This window comes from Triticum dicoccoides, chromosome 7B (genome assembly GCF_002162155.2).
Source record: "Triticum dicoccoides isolate Atlit2015 ecotype Zavitan chromosome 7B, WEW_v2.0, whole genome shotgun sequence".
NCBI classification, from domain to species: domain Eukaryota; kingdom Viridiplantae; phylum Streptophyta; class Magnoliopsida; order Poales; family Poaceae; genus Triticum; species Triticum dicoccoides.
This window is the reverse complement of record NC_041393.1, coordinates 401234618-401252998: the sequence shown is the minus strand read 5'-3', so window position 1 is coordinate 401252998 and position 18381 is coordinate 401234618. Positions and strand designations below refer to the sequence as shown.

The following is an 18381-nucleotide window of genomic DNA, read 5'->3' as shown; positions in this document are numbered from 1 at the left end:
ATATTGAGGCTCGTGGCGGATATCGTTATTTTCTTACCTTCACAGATGATTTAAGCAGATATGGATATATCTACTTAATGAAGCATAAGTCTGAAACATTTGAAAAGTTCAAAGAATTTCAGAGTGAAGTTGAAAATCATCGTAACAAGAAAATAAAGTTTTTACGATCTGATCGTGGAGGAGAATATTTGAGTTACGAGTTTGGTGTACATTTGAAAAACTGTGGAATAGTTTCGCAACTCACGCCACCCGGAACACCACAGCGTAATGGTGTATCCGAATGTCGTAATCGTACTTTACTAGATATGGTACGATCTATGATGTCTCTTACAGATTTACCGCTATCATTTTGGGGTTATGCTTTAGAGACGGCCGCATTCACGTTAAATAGGGCACCATCAAAATCCGTTGAGACGACGCCTTATGAACTGTGGTTTGGCAAGAAACCAAAGTTGTCGTTTCTTAAAGTTTGGGGCTGCGATGCTTATGTGAAAAAGCTTCAACATGATAAGCTCGAACCCAAATCGGAGAAATGTGTCTTCATAGGATACCCAAAGGAAACTGTTGGGTACACCTTCTATCACAGATCCGAAGGCAAGACATTCGTTGCTAAGAATGGATCCTTTCTAGAGAAGGAGTTTCTCTCGAAAGAAGTGAGTGGGAGGAAAGTAGAACTTGACGAGGTAACTGTACCTGCTCCCTTACTGGAAAGTAGTTCATCACAGAAAACTGTTTCAGTGACACCTACACCAGTTAGTGAGGAAGCCAATGATAATGATCATGAAACTTCAGATCAAGATACTACCGAACCTCGTAGATCAACCAGAGTAAGATCCGCGCCAGAGTGGTACGGTAATCCTGTTCTGGAAGTCATGCTACTAGATCATGATGAACCTACGAACTATGAAGAAGCGACGGTGAGCCCAGATTCCGCAAAGTGGCTTGAAGCCATGAAATCTGAGATGGGATCCATGTATGAGAACAAAGTATGGACTTTGGTTGACTTGCCCGATGATCGGCAAGCAATTGAGAATAAATGGATCTTTAAGAAGAAGACTGACGCTGATGGTAATGTTACTGTTTACAAAGCTCGACTTGTCGCAAAAGGTTTTCGACAAGTTCAAGGGGTTGACTACGATGAGACTTTCTCACCCGTAGCGATGCTTAAGTCTGTCCGAATCATGTTAACGATTGCCGCATTTTATGATTATGAAATTTGGCAGATGGATGTCAAAACTGCATTCCTGAATGGATTTCTGGAAGAAGAGTTGTATATGATGCAACCGGAAGGTTTTGTCGATCCAAAGGGAGCTAACAAAGTGTGCAAGCTCCAGCGATCCATTTATGGACTGGTGCAAGCTTCTCGGAGTTGGAATAAACGCTTTGATAGTGTGATCAAAGCATTTGGTTTTATACAGACTTTCGGAGAAGCCTGTATTTACAAGAAAGTGAGTGGGAGCTCTGTAGCATTTCTGATATTATATGTGGATGACATATTGCTGATTGGAAATGATATAGAATTTCTGGATAGCATAAAGGGATACTTGAATAAAAGTTTTTCAATGAAAGACCTCGGTGAAGCTGCTTACATATTAGGCATTAAGATCTATAGAGATAGATCAAGACGCTTAATTGGACTTTCACAAAGCACATACCTTGACAAAATTTTGAAAAAGTTCAAAATGGATCAAGCAAAGAAAGGGTTCTTGCCTGTGTTACAAGGTGTGAAGTTGAGTAAGACTCAATGCCCGACCACTGCAGAAGATAAAGAGAATATGAAAGATGTTCCCTATGCATCAGCCATAGGCTCTATCATGTATGCAATGCTGTGTACCAGACCTGATGTGTGCCTTGCTATAAGTTTAGCAGGGAGGTACCAAAGTAATCCAGGAGTGGATCACTGGACAGCGGTCAAGAACATCCTGAAATACCTGAAAAGGACTAAGGATATGTTTCTCGTATATGGATGTGACAAAGAGCTCACCGTAAAAGGTTACGTTGATGCAAGCTTTGACACTGATCCGGACGATTCTAAATCGCAAACCGGATACGTGTTTACATTAAACGGTGGAGCTGTCAGTTGGTGCAGTTCTAAACAAAGCGTCGTAGCGGGATCTACATGTGAAGCGGAGTACATAGCTGCTTCGGAAGCAGCAAACGAAGGAGTCTGGATAAAGGAGTTCATATCCGATCTAGGTGTCATACCTAATGCATCGGGTCCAATGAAAATCTTTTGTGACAATACTGGTGCAATTGCCTTGGCAAAGGAATCCATATTTCACAAAAGGACCAAACACATCAAGAGACGCTTCAACTCCATCCGGGATCTAGTCCAGGTGGGAGACATAGAGATTTGCAAGATACATACGGATCTGAATGTTGCAGACCCGTTGACTAAGCCTCTTCCACGAGCAAAACATGATCAGCACCAAGGCTCCATGGGTGTTAGAATCATTACAGTGTAATCTAGATTATTGACTCTAGTGCAAGTGGGAGACTGAAGGAAATATGCCCTAGAGGCAATAATAAAGTTATTATTTATTTCCTTATAATCATGATAAATGTTTATTATTCATGCTAGAATTGTATTAACCGGAAACATAATACATGTGTGAATACATAGACAAACAAAGTGTCACTAGTATGCCTCTACTTGACTAGCTCGTTAATCAAAGATGGTTATGTTTCCTGACCATGAACAATGAGTTGTTATTTGATTAACGAGGTCACATCATTAGTAGAATGATCTGATTGACATGACCCATTCCATTAGCTTAGCACCCGATCGTTTAGTATGTTGCTATTGCTTTTCTTCATGACTTATACATGTTCCTATGACTATGAGATTATGCAACTCCCGTTTGCCGGAGGAACACTTTGGGTGCTACCAAACATCACAACGTAATTGGGTGATTATAAAGGAGCATTACAGGTGTCTCCAAAGGTAGATGTTGGGTTGGCGTATTTCGAGATTAGGATTTGTCACTCCGATTGTCGGAGAGGTATCTCTGGGCCCTCTCGGTAATACACATCACATAAGCCTTGCAAGCATTACAACTAATATGTTAGTTGTGAGATGATGTATTACAGAACGAGTAAAGAGACTTGCCGGTAACGAGATTGAACTAGGTATTGGATACCGACGATCGAATCTCGGGCAAGTAACATACCGATGACAAAGGGAACAACGTATGTTGTTATGCGGTCTGACCGTTAAAGATCTTCGTAGAATATGTAGGAGCCAATATGGGCATCCAGGTCCCGCTATTGGTTATTGACTGGAGACGTGTCTCGGTCATGTCTACATTGTTCTCGAACCCGTAGGGTCCGCACGCTTAAGGTTACGATGACAGTTATATTATGAGTTTATGCATTTTGATGTACCGAAGGTTGTTCGGAGTCCCGGATGTGATCACGGACATGACGAGGAGTCTCGAAATGGTCGAGACGTAAAGATTGATATATTGGAAGCCTATGTTTGGACATCGGAAGTGTTCCGGGTGAAATCGGGATTTTACCGGGTTACCGGGAGGTTACCGGAACCCCCCGGGAACCATATGGGCCTTCATGGGCCTTAGTGGAAAGGTGAAAGGGCTGCCCACAAGGGCTGCGCGCCTCCCCCCTTCCCCTAGTCCTATTAGGACTAGAGGAGGTGGCCGGGCCCCCTCTCCCTCTTTCCCCCTCGGGGAATCCTAGTTGGAATAGGATTGGAGGGGAGTCCTACTCCCGGAAGGAGTAGGAATCCTCCTGCGCCTCTCTCCCTGGCCGGCGCCCCTCTCCCCCCTTGGATCCTTTATATACGGAGGCAGGGGGCACCCCATAGACACAAGTTGATCCACGTGATCTGTTCCTTAGCCGTGTGCGGTGCCCCCTGCCACCATATTCCTCGATAATACTGTAGCGGAGTTTAGGCGAAGCCCTGCTGCTGTAGTTCATCAAGATCGTCACCACACCGTCGTGCTGACGGAACTCTTCCCCGACACTTTGATGGATCGGAGTCCAGGGATCGTCATCGAGCTGAACGTGTGCTCGAACTCGGAGGTGCCGTAGTTTCGGTGCTTGATCGGTTGGATCGCGAAGACGTACGACTACTTCCTCTACGTCGTGTCATCGCTTCCGCAGTCGGTCTGCGTTGGGTACGTAGACAACACTCTCCCCCTCGTTGCTATGCATCACATGATCTTGCGTGTGCGTAGGAATTTTTTTTGAAATTACTACGAAACCCAACACATATGACTAGGAAATTTCTCAATTATTTGAGTTCATGATACATAAAATTTCCACTAGGAAACGGTGGCTGTAAGGCACTGTAAATTTGTGGCATTTACCATAAGATACTACAAATTAGATAACTGGATAGCTATATTATCTCCCAAATTCTTTTGGAAGCATTATCTCCCTAATTCTGATGGATATCAATCTATGATAATAGGAAGCCTTGAGAGCTCTTTGGTATGCAACATACCCTGATCAAGAACTGCAAGGTTTGGTCTCTGAACAATGGAAGGACATGGGCTGGCAAGGAAGAGATCCATCAACTGACTTCAGGTAGACAGCGCTGGTCCAAATTAAAACTTGCCAGACTTACTTTAACAATATTCAGCTCTTCTATGAAATTAAGCAGCATTGCATCACTTGTTACAGAGGCGCAGGATTCATATCTCTAGAGAATCTTCTATTCTTTGCAAAGACATTCTCTGTAAGCAATATATCACAATTGCCTTTTTCATTGCCTACTCGTACTAGTAGAGTGCCCGTGCGTTGCCACGGGCTTCTGAAATAGTTTGTTAAAGTCATATAAAGATAATGCATGATAAATATCGCGGGTAGGGACAATATAACACGATCACAATTGCCACACGTCGCCACTTGCTCAAGTCACCACCTCTGTCAACGCTGACGCCAGTCATCCCTCTAAAATGTACCACCATCTTTGGTGCCCACGACCTCCCGCACCCTGCACTCGAGACCGCTAACCCCTTGCCTTTCCTCCGCCGCCAACACCCACTGCTTCTACTACTCTTCTTCCTCCCTCTTCATACTTTTTTCTCTGTCGACTCTATTGACCCGCCCACCTCTACCTACGAAACCACTTGCCACCGCCATCAACAGTCAGCAAATGTTGTCACACACTACTACCTCCCTCTACCCGAGTTGCCGCCTCTACCGCCGCCCAACCCTCTAAATAGTGCCACAATCTCTAGCGCTCGTGACCTTCCGCACCACAATATATCAATGCTTGGCCATATATGAAGATAAAAGAAGGATCAAGATCGTTCTCTGAAGAAGTCATACCATCTCTTGTCACACATCATGTTCATAGATCGTAGGCATACTCTCTTCTCTCAACTTCATTATCATCTTTTTGGACTACAAAATCTAACACTCATGTTCTGAATAATCAGTAGAATAAATTAATTTCAAGAACATGTCATGGGTGAATTATTTGGGTCCATACTTAAAAATAATAATCAGTTATGCCTGAGAGATATTTGGCAGGTTACACCAAATGCCATGTAGAAGCGATACCCAAATTTGAATGGATGCATCGTACTTCAAGTCCGATAAATATCATTGGCATGCAAACTTGAGATACTTTGCCATCACATGCGTTAAGTATGGCGCCTCTCCGCCGCAAGAAAGAGGTGGGCTTCAGAATCAGATCAATAAAATAAGTGAGATCCGAGATTTCTGGAATCGATGTATGGGCGCAAGAAATTTTTGTCGGAAGATATTGATTAGGTGGGATATAGCCTCCTACTGTATGGCAAGAAAAATCGGTAATAAAAACCAGATCCGAAAGGTGTGCTTTCTTTGGATACAAATCAGTGTGTTGATGCTTGACATACTTTTTTTTAAGTTGGCAAGAAATCGGTGTGAGCGAGAGGTCGTGCGAGAGGGTCGAGCGAACGAACTATGTACGGGCTCCCTTTTTTTTGTAAATAAAGAGATAAACACCAATGAGTGGTGAGACAAAAAAACAGACAAAAAAAAACATAAAGGCGAGGCTACCAAGTCATACATTAGGAATAGAGAATCAGGAATTGATTCGGAAGGAGATCGAGATGGATCGGAAAAGAATCATTTCCTGCCCGTTTGTGATGTGTTTGGTCGAAGAACGAACTAAAATGATCCCTTAAAGATCAATCTAGCAGGACCTAACAAGGAATCGAGTGCTTACTCAGAGTACCAAACTTCTCCACTTAATAAAATATCCATATATTCACCAGACTGCATATATAGACATAAAACTAACAGGACAAAATAATTCAGTCATATACGCAAGATAAAATTGGCAGCCAACTGCATTTTCATTTCAAATAGCACTTGTTATCTACATGGACCAGATGACTGGAAAAAGATTTGCTAACTCTCCTGAAAATGCACACCCGTCAAACCATTGGACATACGAAAACTACCAAGTGGAAATATATATTTGAATAGTTTTCGAGTGCACAGATTAATGGGAAAGAACGTCACTTTCGGCGATGAAGACATGATGGTGTTCATGTTTCAAAATTAAGCTAAAGAACACCAATAATGTTTCTACCTAGAAATAAGATGAGAAAGCAACAGCTTAATGATCGAAAAGCTTAACTGAAAGCTATACACGTTCTCTCCTAGCAAGTATATACATGTAATTAATGGTCAAATCTGCCATTGTTCAGATATAACATATATGCAGCTATATATACATGTTCTCTCAAGGCATTTATACATGTATTGGTCAAATAAATAATATGTTATTCAGAGAGTAAATATTAAGTGTAACCTTGTAGCCATCTTTGAGTTGCTCACCATTAGCAAGGAAAGTGGAAGGTCTTTTTGCTTAGAGTTTGGCCAGTAGCAGTGGAGGAACTTCTTCTGTTGAATATCTGCTATGTCTGAATGGGGGCTGATATGCCTGTCCTATAAGATAATCTCCTTGCACGGGACATAACCCTTATAGATAATCTCCATGTACAGTCCTATAGATGGAACAAATTTGGCAGAATATAAGTGAAAGCAGTTTGATGTAGATGGGAACTTCATGTTGCTTTTTTCTTCCGCCTGCAACAAAAAAAATTAACAGAATCAAAACGAATTTAATGCACACACGTGAAGATGCATATCTATATTTTCTTCTCTTGTTCTTTAAAATCAGATAGCCATATATTTCTTTAGAATCAGACTAAACTCTATGTACTATTACACGCAAGTCCAGGGCAATGGAAAACATAGACCTGATGCGCTGCAGAAACACTTTGACATCCTCCTTCATGATTTTGAACACATAGACCTGGTCTTTGTTTTCAGAAATGAGCTGCTAGATAGGTGACCAATCTCTAGTTGTCTATAGCCCAACCTGATGAAAAATGAGAAAACAAATTAGATGATCTCGAACGAACGGATCCATTGCAACATCTAACTGCACTACCTTGCCATGGAGGCCGGCGCATGTACCTGTTTCTAGCAGGTCGGCACAAAAGAAGATCATGGATGGCCGCCGCTTCTGCTACACAAACAAGATGTGGTCATCATGGTAGATGTTGGAGGGGGCCAATGGATAGAGAGGACCAGGACGTCGTGCTTGAGTGATTCGACGGGAGGAAGGCGTGGTAATCGTCGTGCCGGTTGTCCTCCGTGCCCTCGCCCTCCGACGAGTAGTGAATGCCCGTCTCCCTCCACCGCCACCTCCACCTCCATCTCCTTATATGTATGCTGACGACTTCCCCGACCTACGGCTCGCCATCGGATCCTCGGGTGTTGCAGGGAACCTCCAGCACCCACCAACGCATACATATTCCTCCTACAATGTGCCCGTGTATTGCAGCGGGAAAAACAATCGTAAAACAATTCATGGATGGGCAGTGGACATGATGAACTTGTACTACTTGCGCTGCATCATCAATCAATTTGCACTATCATTAAAAAAGTGTCACAACCTTTGGCATCAGCAGCGGCGTAGCATTAATCATTCTAGCCGAAATCATGGAATTTGAAATGGATTTGATTTCCACAACATGAATTTGAAATTCAACTGAAAAGAGTTATGTTTTCTTGGTGTATACATTTCAGCTGTGTCCCCATAATCAAAATATAATATAGATTTTCAGTCAAATAACATTGTTTCATTGTTTAAATAAAACCATTTCAAAGTTGTGCCTCTCTGTGAGTTTTGAGCCATGCACTTACGTATCTGGGTCAGAAGAGTGCAAGAAGGCACCTGCCAATAGCAGTGGACCATTTACTGTCGATGAAATCTGGAGCGGGTACACTTAACACAGTCTGCATTGCAGACTTCCCTCATCAAATCCATTTCTACTCCCGCAGTGATAACCAGAAATATTAATATAAATACTTAAAATGCGGACAGAGGACATATTATGCATCAATCATGAACAGTTTGTTGCCAGACGATCATGTATTGTTGTACTCAAGGCATGCTAGGTCTCCCATTGAAGAATGTAGCTATGAATTGCCACTGAGAACTACAAGTATCCTGTAGTTGTGCATGGTAAGCTTCTTGAAAAGAATAACTCAATGCAAGCTTGTTACTGAGATGGATTATGCAAAACCCACCTCTATCCATATTATGTGAGAGAAATTCTAGCAGAACTTGTGTTACTTCCACTGCATCATCAATGAATTTTCACTATCCTAAGAAATTATATGTATCATAGTCTTTGGCATGAACCACGCTGAACTACAATGCTCTTATCCTCTCTACTCTCTGTTCAATACTTATCTCTTTTTTCTTATCTAAATTGAAAAATAAATGTCACTGTGGTGATAAACATCTATGCTAGAGCCACAAAATTTAATACCTATATCTTTTGGTCTATCTACAGTTGAATATTACGAAAGGCATAACTTCAAAAATTAAACAACAATAATTCAGTAAACACATCATTTGTCTAAATATAATGATGTTCAAAGTTAAAATATAGGGACGAAAATCCTGCCTGAAGAACTGTCATCAAAAGTTCAGCAAACATACCACACACTATAACTTTCTGAAAAGGTACAGTCTCTAGCCCATTAAGCATATTTTAATGGAAGTAATGGAAGCACTAACAAAACTAATTTAAAAAAAGGTAAGATTGGGATCGAAAGGGTGTAGCTTACGAAGATCATTCCTTTTTCTTGACTACAGTGTGGTCCTAAACTTCTGATCATCATGGCTGCAGTACAGACAACAGAGAAGATTAGACTTGATTAGATTTTGAACTGATTTTCAGTAATCTTCCTGTGTCGTAGGTACCATGTTCCCTTGAAACTAATATCAACAAAATAATTTTCTTACTCAGTCTAGAGGAACATAATAAAGATACACATAGGGAATTAATATAGAGTAATCCAAAAGAAGAACTAATCAATTGAAAGGTATCCAGATCGTATGAGGAATGAAAGAACACCTTCATTAACATGTCATACCAGGATGAACCAATCTAACAATAGTCAAATAAATAGAGGAGCAGGCATACCCGAACTCCACTGCGGAAAGAGTGGTTGATTACTTTTCATGCTTATTCCCCAATAGGTATTTTTATCAGATGGATCAAATGAACTCTATCCATAACCCGCCGTTCTTGGTATGGTTTGTGGCACATGATGGTGGCATCGCACTCCTGCAATTGACATGTGGTTAAAGTATGACCAGTAGCTACATTCACCTCAACATAACTCAGAAGAGAAATCCCCACAAAATAAAATTCAAAAGGCAGGTAATAATTGATAGAAACCTAGATCAAACAGAGTAAGAAATACCTTAGATTAAGCATTCATAATTTGATTTTGCAGTAAAAATCATAATTTGGTCAGAAAATAAAATACCTAAGACTCTGTTGTATGGGATTTAATAATATGTCATGCACTGTATCCTAAATTCAGCACCAAAGGATATTTTCTTAGATTTTAAATCACCACAATCATGTGAAAAGAAATAATCATCGCTATCTATTTTCATTAGGCATTACCCCAAACACAAGGTGAGCAAGTCCAACAGGTAGATGGAGGGATGGCTGGAATGGGGCAGATGAGAAAAGGGCATGTTGCAAAAGTTTGCTCTGTCGGGCGGGGAGCAGCAATGCTTGCAGCTAGCTATCTATTTTATACTCGATATGTCATTGACAACCAAGTGAAGCTGCTGCAACTTGTAAGGTGCACGCATGGTGGGTGTCTTGCCATGGTTGAAGCAATGCTAATATTTCCCTATGTCGCGGTCCATACTGGGGAAACAAATAACCTGCATACTAATCGTGAACATACTCAGAAAATGCATGCAAGGACTGAATATATGGAAGTAAAAAATTGTCGACCTTGCGCCACTGCTACTGCATCATTGCAACAATAAGAATTTACACCCACATCTTGTAGAAAGAAATCTGCACACAACATTATCTACCAAAATTAAGTACCTTTAGCGGTCATCTCTCACATAGAATTTTATCCCGTTTTTCATCTTTTCTGCACAATCATCTGCAGAGAAACAACCATAGAGTAGATCTTTTCTTTAAGCACTCCTCATCCATCTGAAAAGAAATAAAAATTTGCATAGCTATTTTATTCAAGCATTACCTCAAACACATGAGTAGGTCCAAGTTTCTAACAGGTAGACCCAAGGGGGATGACTGAATATTTCATAATCGTCATGTCATCCAAGGTGAAGTGAGGCTGCTGCTGCCTGTATGGTACGCGCATGGTGGGTGTCCTGCGGTGGCTGCAGCAACGCTGATCTTTCCCTCGCGTGGGGCCGCAATTCCGGCTCTCGGATGGCCGGCGAGCCACCGGTGAGCAGCAGCCTCATTTCACCTTATTATCCTCACACTACAAAACACTGTTATGCTCACTAAGTTTAAAATACTTTATTCAAGTTAATTTTATTTGCAAACCTAAAAAATGATATTCTGATTTGCACAATATTAACACATGTCACGATTAAGAAAAAACAAAATCTCAGATGACCATGCCACTTGAATTGCATAAGAGCTCCACTCAATGTTTTCTCCTTCCAAAATACAAGAATTCCGTTATATGACATGTACCAGTAGAATAACATGTCTAACAGGAATTATCCTGTTATTGTAGATTTGACAAATCTGGAAGGCTATGAAACTTTGTTCTAGTTGATCATTAAGCACCAAGTTTAGCACCAGGTGACTGATACCTGCCAAAACAAAGGCTTAAATTGTAGGGAAAGGCAGACCTGGTATATCCATGTGAGTTTAGATGATGTATAGCTCATTGTAGAAACTTGAACCGCTGTTGATTAATACTCTCTGTCTCAATAAATGTGAGAAGCACGCGTGGTCCTGAACCTGGAAATAAAACATCAAAACCTATCATCATACATTTCTAAAAATAAAAGTGACTGTAACAGTATTGTCGTACACGCCAAATACCATGCCCCACCATTCTTTACGAATCATTTTATCTACTGGAAATTGTATCTGATGCAAACATGAATATTTTGGGGTGGACTCAACCAATTTTGCTACAATGAAATTATCCAAACTTACAATGCATTTTCCCTACATGATTTAATGGAATAAAACATAGCATGATACATGTTCACTCGCACCGGGCATTGCAAATGGTAAAAAAGTTGAACTGGACAAATGTGTGTAAAATAGTGGTTGACAAACCACACCTACTATTGGAGAAGCAACAAAATCGTGGCTCACATTACAAAAGATTACCTCAAAGTTCAAAAGATCTTCGTGCTCAAGGGCATAACCCATTGGGTAAAAATCACCATGTCTTCAGATTTCAATTCCTTCATCAACAAAATAGGACAACTCAGGTTTCGAGCAATTTGCATAATCACAATAAAAAGCAGACCTGGGTGATTTTTACGAAGCAGTTTTTGGCAATCTTAGGATCAGCACAACCTATACATGAAATTCAGTGCTATAGGTAAAAAGACCAAGATCCAACCATAAGCCCTCTATGTCGCCGCCACTTGCCAGATTTCCACCGGCGACATCCTCCAGCTACCTGCTCCTCGCACGGTCGTGCGGCCTCCTGCCATCCGTTGCCACCAGCCGATCTCCCGCTGTCCGTTGCGCCACCAGTTGGTGTCCCGCATCTGTTGCCACTCGCCGGCCCCTGCCATGGGAGACGAGAACCTGGGGGCGCGTGAGTACAAGCTACGGGGCTAAGATGGGTTGGGGCGAGGGCAGGGAGATAGCGTTACCTGGGTCGTCGTTCATCGTTGTCGCGGACGCGGCGCTCCTGCTCGTCCACCTCCCACTTCGATCTCCTCCTGGAATCCGTGAAGAAAAGAAGAGACTGCAAGGGCGCAGATCCACCGCTCCGATCAGATCCCTTCCATTACCTTCCCTCCTTTGGGAGAGGGAGAGAAGGTGAGGGGGAGGAGGAGGCCGCCGGCGGTGTTGCCATGGCCGGACAGGGCTCCTCCCGCCTGCCCGCGACGGGAGGTGGCGGGGGCGGCGGTGGCGGCGGCGGCGGCGAAGGGATGGAGCGGCGGCGAACGAGGGCAGACGTGAGAGTGGTTCTCGCTCGAGGGCAGGAGCTGTCGCTCGTAAGTTCGGGCGATAGGTTTAGGTTTTTTGTCGCTGGTTCATAGGTCTTTTTTCGTTGGTTAACCATCGTAGGTCTTTTTTCGTTGGTACGTGCATGGTGCGGGTTGGGGTCTCAGCATGAGGTTTTTTCGGTTTGTGGTGGCTAAGTCAGAGGTGGGAAGAGGTACCAAATAAAACCATGGAAGGTGGGACTAAAAAAACCTGGAAGCGAGACTACCAACTGCTCCATTAGGAGTAGAGATGATGAATATTGACCACCGTCCACTGATTTATCTGCGCAGGCGTCATTTCAGAGGTTACTACAGAAACAAAGTGGCAATCGCGCCACTTGGGAGTACCCGTTTGCAGTTTGCCGGTGTAAATATCACATTCATGATCATGCAGATGCTGGATCTCCAGTCCAGTAAGCTCGTACCGAAACATGCAAATTATTCAGTTTGTAAACTGTAATTTTACTAATTTATGGCAGTGAAATCAATTGCAGCTAAACCGAGAACGTTCGTCAAAGCTGTTTTTGTCCAAATGCTTTCAGGTAGGACCAGTGCAATATACATATACCTTTTGTACAGTTCGTTTGTTCAAATAATTTTCAACAAATTCTCATTGCTTCCTGTTTTGTCCCAGAGGATGAATGGGCATTTGATCTGCTCTACTGTGTTGCTTTCCTTGTGATGGACAAGCAGTGGGTAGAGAAGAACGCTTCTTACATGGACTTCAATGTACGTCTCATCCTTTCTACCCGCAAATCTTCAGATTGCATGTTTGATCGATCTTATGACTGATGTAATTACCAGGAGATACTGAAGTCAACTCGAGCGCAGCTGGAGAAGGAGCTTCTGCTGGAGGATGTGCTGAGGATTGAAGATATGCCATCATACAGACTGCTTTGCTAGCGGTCATATCAGTTGGAAACAATGACTGAGCTCATGATGCGTGTGCATAGACCCCTTTCTTTCCTTGGTCAGAGGATATAAAGAGACACGTTTTGTAAGTGACTAATGTCGTTTTAGGCAATGCATAATCCGTAAGCATCTTTTCTGAAAAGAAACACATACTATCACGAAAGTACCATGCTGAGCTCGAGCTCAAATGAAGATACAGTAAAAAAAAAAGTCAGCCCGGTGCATATAACTCCCGTTTGCACAGGGTCCGGGGAAGGGTCCGATCACTTTGGGTCTATTGTACACAGTCTTTCCATGCATTTTTGCAAGAGGCTGTTTTCAGGATTCAAATCCATGGCCTCATGGTCACAAGGCAACAGCTTTACTGCTGCACCAAGGCTCCCCTTCAGCTTCGATAAACAGTAAAACCAAAAAAAAAAAATCTGTAATTATTTGTGGTAGACTTTGAAAAATGTTCTAAGTGCTTGCAAAGTTTCATCATGAGATCACATTCGTGAACGGCGTGGTAAAAAACAAAATCAGTGCTCCAAAATGCTTTTGATAGTAGCATTTTCGGAGCATCGATTTTTCTTTTGTCAAGCCTTCCATGAATGTGATCTCATGATGAAAATTTGCAAGCACTTACAAGTTTTGTCAAAGTTTTCCGCACAAAAAATCAGAATTTTTTGATTTTAGTGCTCATCCAAGCTCATTTGAGCTCGAGCTCAGATACTCCGCGTCATACTGTCATCTCTTTACTGCATACCCTTCGACACCATAGTGTCGAAAATTTAAACAAGATAAACATCATACTATCATCTTTTTACTGCATACCCTATGGCACCATAGTGTCAAAAACTTAAACAAGGTAAATGATGATGCGTTCCATAACTATTATAGACCTAATACAGTAATCATAGAAAAGTTTGCAAACATTTTTGTAACCATGATAGCATATTAATTTACCACAGCAACAACAGCACCAGTCTAACATCAATATATGCAATACAACGGATACATCATTAATTTGCAAGTGAGCGAGCAACGGACAAGATTTCACAAGGAACAGTTGTCTACATCTGTCAGTGTCTTGGGTTCCGAGACATGTCAATTCTGCAAAATGATATGCAAATCTTTTATACCAACAGACAATTACTGGACATTTAGATAGTGTATAAAACACACATATGCATACTTGTGGACCCAAGCCAATGTGTTTAGCAATCTCCATCTTCCTCATAATATATTGGTGCCACATCTTGGGTTTATGAAGCTGAAAATGAACTGAAAATGAGTTACAATCTTCAAGAATAAGTAAGAATTGCCCAATGCATCTGCATACCTTATTCCAAACCGCCGATGTAATCAACCGCCAAGCTACATCCTCTGTAGCCTGAAAAAACATCAGTGTTTGTGTCATTGATGTGATTAAGAAATGTTGCATTACCACTGCAAATACATGGCCACTATACATCAAACTTACATCATCAGGGATGTCTTCTACGCAGGTATCAAACTAAACAAGAAATAAAGCAGATGCAAGGTATTATCAGAGAAATGCACGGTCAATAATCAGAAATCAGAGGATCAAGGCATAAATTGCATAAAAGCTGGATACAATAACTTACATTTGATTCCAAATCAGAAAGAGTACTATGATCCAGTGCGAATTGCATTCTCTTTCTATATCGAGGGAATATATTCCTTCGACAGACGTCTACCAAACCAGCTCTAAAATCGATCTGAGCCATGTTCAAGAAAGGAAACATACATCACCAAGCATATACAGCAGGCACAAACACAAACAGACACTATTATTGTTTATTCCTAAATATGACCAAGGTTTGGTTCCATGAGTACATAACAAATGGCGATTCCATGGCATATGTTTACAATGCTAACCTTCTTATCAGTGGCACCCATTTTCTTAGTAGCAAACTTCCAAATCTCAAAAAAGAGACGATCAATGTCTTCACGTTGCCAATAATCAAACATCAGATTCCACACATTCTCCTGAACCAAAGGAATGTTACGCTCTCAAATACAGCAAAGAGCGGTGTGATCACAGCAATCAAAAAATATTGATGAGAAACTGTACCTCATAGGCCATTAAAGTTAACTTATAGCTCATGCGTGGAAAGCCTGCCGCAATCTTCGCTGCTTGGCAGAATCCTCTATCATCCATCTCCTTCCACTAAAGAGCAAAGAAGTTATCATGGTATTATACCTACTATGTTTGTACCTTTACTCCGCTGTTTTCTTCAGGGAATACTTACCTTGGAAGATGCTCGTTCATATTCCATATAACGTTTAAGCCACTGTCCCAAAGGATAAAGGTTATAAGCATCCCCAAAAAAGCATGAGATTAGCATATTGTAACATAGCTTCGCCTGCTGATACAGACCTTGATTTTCTTTGATATTTCTTCAAAGAGCTTTACATACTCTTCATCAATTTCATAGCTAGTAAAAAATGAGCGGTATGTTTCCCAATCACAGAACCTTCTACCATCCTGCAACCCAAAGGAAAAAAGGAATAGATGAAATACACAACTACACTGGAAATTCAGAGAATGGTTTTGATGCTGTTTAAGGTACGGTGAAATGTCCATCTGTCACATAGGTGGTAAAATAAGTTACCAGAATCGCAATGGTTCTGAAAATTTAAGGAATAAGACATAAACTTGGACATCAGGGAAGATGGCGAGTGTTTAAAGTATTACTACTACATCTAGCCAAAATGTCTTGGTTTATACTTTCACATTCATAGTCTCCAGGATTCAAATTCGTCATTAGTTTCTACACAAATGCATTTTCAGAAATACCAAAGTTTAATGTAATGAAAGCAAATACCATCGTGACACTTTTATATGATCAAAGCAAATGCATAGAAAGGTAATGCAAATTATATTTTACAGAATATGACCACCATCCAAGAATTTGCAACTTGGACAAAAAAAAACATTAGATTGAATAGGACTTGAACACCTCCAAGAATCTAGAATTTTCAACCAGATATTTCTTGGATTCAAATCCACCGATTTTTTATTGAAGTGTTAGCTTGACATCTTGTCAGGGCTGACACAATGGAACGGCACAAATATACTAAAATGATATGTTGCACCATCAGTAAAATTTTGAGTTTCTACCATAAAGAAGATTACTGTATGAAGTTAGTTGAACATGAAGGTTTGGCTCAATCGCACTCAGATAAATATTTCAATAACACCTCCAAAGAAGGCAGGTTCGGCTCCATGAAAACCGTTATGGTTCTCAGTCGCAACACCATGTCATACGTTTTTCTATAATTTCAGTCGTAACTCGTAACACAAGGGAAACACTAGAACAATTGTTAAATCACACTTACTCAAAATGAAATGCGACAACTGGGACGCCCATGCATATTCCATCCATATAGTCAGAGGACAATCTTTTGTTTCTCATTAGATTGTGCATGCTTTTTCTCAAGTGAATCTGTGTCATGTGGTTTGATTTTGATTTCATGTTTTTGGAAGTCATTATAGTTCATGAAATGGCATGTGGGATTACTGTTGGATGAGATCTTTTGCCTAGTAGCCACATACCAGCTGCGCTCAATATACGGGATTACTGTTGGATGAGATCTTTTGCTTTGATGAATATAGACCTAGTGAAAAGGACTCTAAGCCTTCACACAAACAAGCAAAGTAAAAGCAAGACGAGGAAGTGGAGCTATCGTAGAAGCAGTAGCTTAGATTATAAAAAATGATAAAACCAGACGCCTATTTGTAAAAGTTATGCCTATGATCTAAGTAATTTGGTCCAAAATATCTTAACTCAACACATTGACCAATGTTGACTGTAAGAGAAATATCCTAGTTACAAAAAATTAATCTGCATTAAACATGCTGATCACAATGGTCATTGCATCATGATTTACAATGGTAACCAACAACTTAACGATATACCGAAAAAGGCTTGCGCCCCGCTATATTAATATAGCAACCACCCGATACAGCCAGAAGTTCGATGCTGGGGCAAACAGCACAATCAAGCCCAAAAGAAAAACAAGAGAAAAGCAAGAGAAAGAAATGCCGGCAGCACCGGATGAACGAAAGCTGAAGCATCCCGCAACCGCTGCGCCCACCGGAAAACATCCACCACGCTCCAATGCCATCGAGTCGCCGCGAACCAAGCAACACCTTCAAGAAGGACTGCGACGACGACGACGCTGCTGCCCGGACGAATCCTAGGATCTCTCCCGGTACACGGAGGGAAGCGGGCGAGAGGTACTCCCGACGCCCTTCAAGAAGGTTGATGGCGCCCGCAGGCGTCACCGCGTCGGTACCGGGCGGACCCGAGAGGGATTTCGCCCTACCCCTCATACCCACAACCCAGGACCAACCGGCGGCTCCACCACGCCAACCGCCCACCAACCTGCGCCACCACAGTCACGAGGACACCACCGTCGTCTCTCCACCGCAGACGCTGCGAGGCCGGCCGAACCAAACGAGACCACCGCCGATAGGGACCAGGAGCACCACAGCCACGTGGGAGGGGACAACCTCCACTGGCACAAGCCGTAGCAGACCGGACGCAGGCGCGGGAGCACGCCGGACACCCTGCCCAGCCGGGCCCAGATCGGGCCCGTTAAGCTCCTGCTGCCGCGCTGCAGCCGACGCAGCGCAGAGCCGCCGATCCCAATGACCGCATCCCGCCAGCCCAGCCGGAGGAGACCCGCCGGAGGCCAGCCCAACCCGCCCTGACCCAAATCTGGGCCTGCAGGGCTCCGCCGGCCAACCCCCGCCGCCAGCCGCCAAAGGGCCGCGCCGCCGCCGAATCTGGGCCCGATCTACACCGGAGCACCGCCCGCCGAGGCGCACCATCGTCGGAAACCGCCGCCCGAGCCGGGGAACCGCGAGGGGGAGAGGAAGAGGGCCGCCGCCACCGGCCTCGCCACGGCGCCGCGCGGGCAACGCCCGGCCACGCCAGCCG

At 42.6% G+C, this 18381-nt stretch overlaps 1 protein-coding gene, 1 long non-coding RNA gene and 1 pseudogene across 9 annotated transcripts in view; 1 reads left to right on the top strand and 2 right to left on the bottom strand.

The window, feature by feature from the left end:
- LOC119340103 overlaps positions 1-13420 on the top strand; it is a 29929-nt pseudogene extending 16509 nt beyond the window's left edge.
- On the bottom strand, positions 6352-12473 carry LOC119340104. Of its 8 annotated transcripts, XR_005164386.1 has the most exons (12): positions 12179-12469; positions 11920-12110; positions 11682-11758; positions 11189-11300; positions 10561-10819; positions 10401-10461; positions 9468-9611; positions 9109-9164; positions 8176-8268; positions 7444-7789; positions 7224-7345; positions 6354-7050 (listed from the first exon to the last, which is right to left on the bottom strand). It is a non-coding gene; the product is annotated as an uncharacterized LOC119340104 (long non-coding RNA). The 8 variants fall into 8 exon arrangements; XR_005164383.1 differs by having other exon boundaries at positions 6352-7050; positions 8176-9164; positions 12179-12473; XR_005164381.1 differs by having other exon boundaries at positions 6355-7050; positions 7444-8268.
- Positions 13421-14219: 799 nt separating the features above from the next.
- Positions 14220-18381, bottom strand: part of LOC119335736 — a 7268-nt gene continuing 3106 nt past the window's right edge. Inside the window, exons 3-11 of the mRNA XM_037607823.1 lie at positions 15813-15920; positions 15685-15726; positions 15507-15602; positions 15311-15421; positions 15037-15150; positions 14892-14924; positions 14751-14801; positions 14604-14681; positions 14220-14521 (exon numbers count right to left, since the gene is read on the bottom strand). Coding sequence (XP_037463720.1) covers positions 14516-14521; positions 14604-14681; positions 14751-14801; positions 14892-14924; positions 15037-15150; positions 15311-15421; positions 15507-15602; positions 15685-15726; positions 15813-15920 — 639 coding nt within the window. The 3' untranslated portion in view covers positions 14220-14515. The remainder of the gene's footprint in view (positions 14522-14603; positions 14682-14750; positions 14802-14891; positions 14925-15036; positions 15151-15310; positions 15422-15506; positions 15603-15684; positions 15727-15812; positions 15921-18381) is intronic.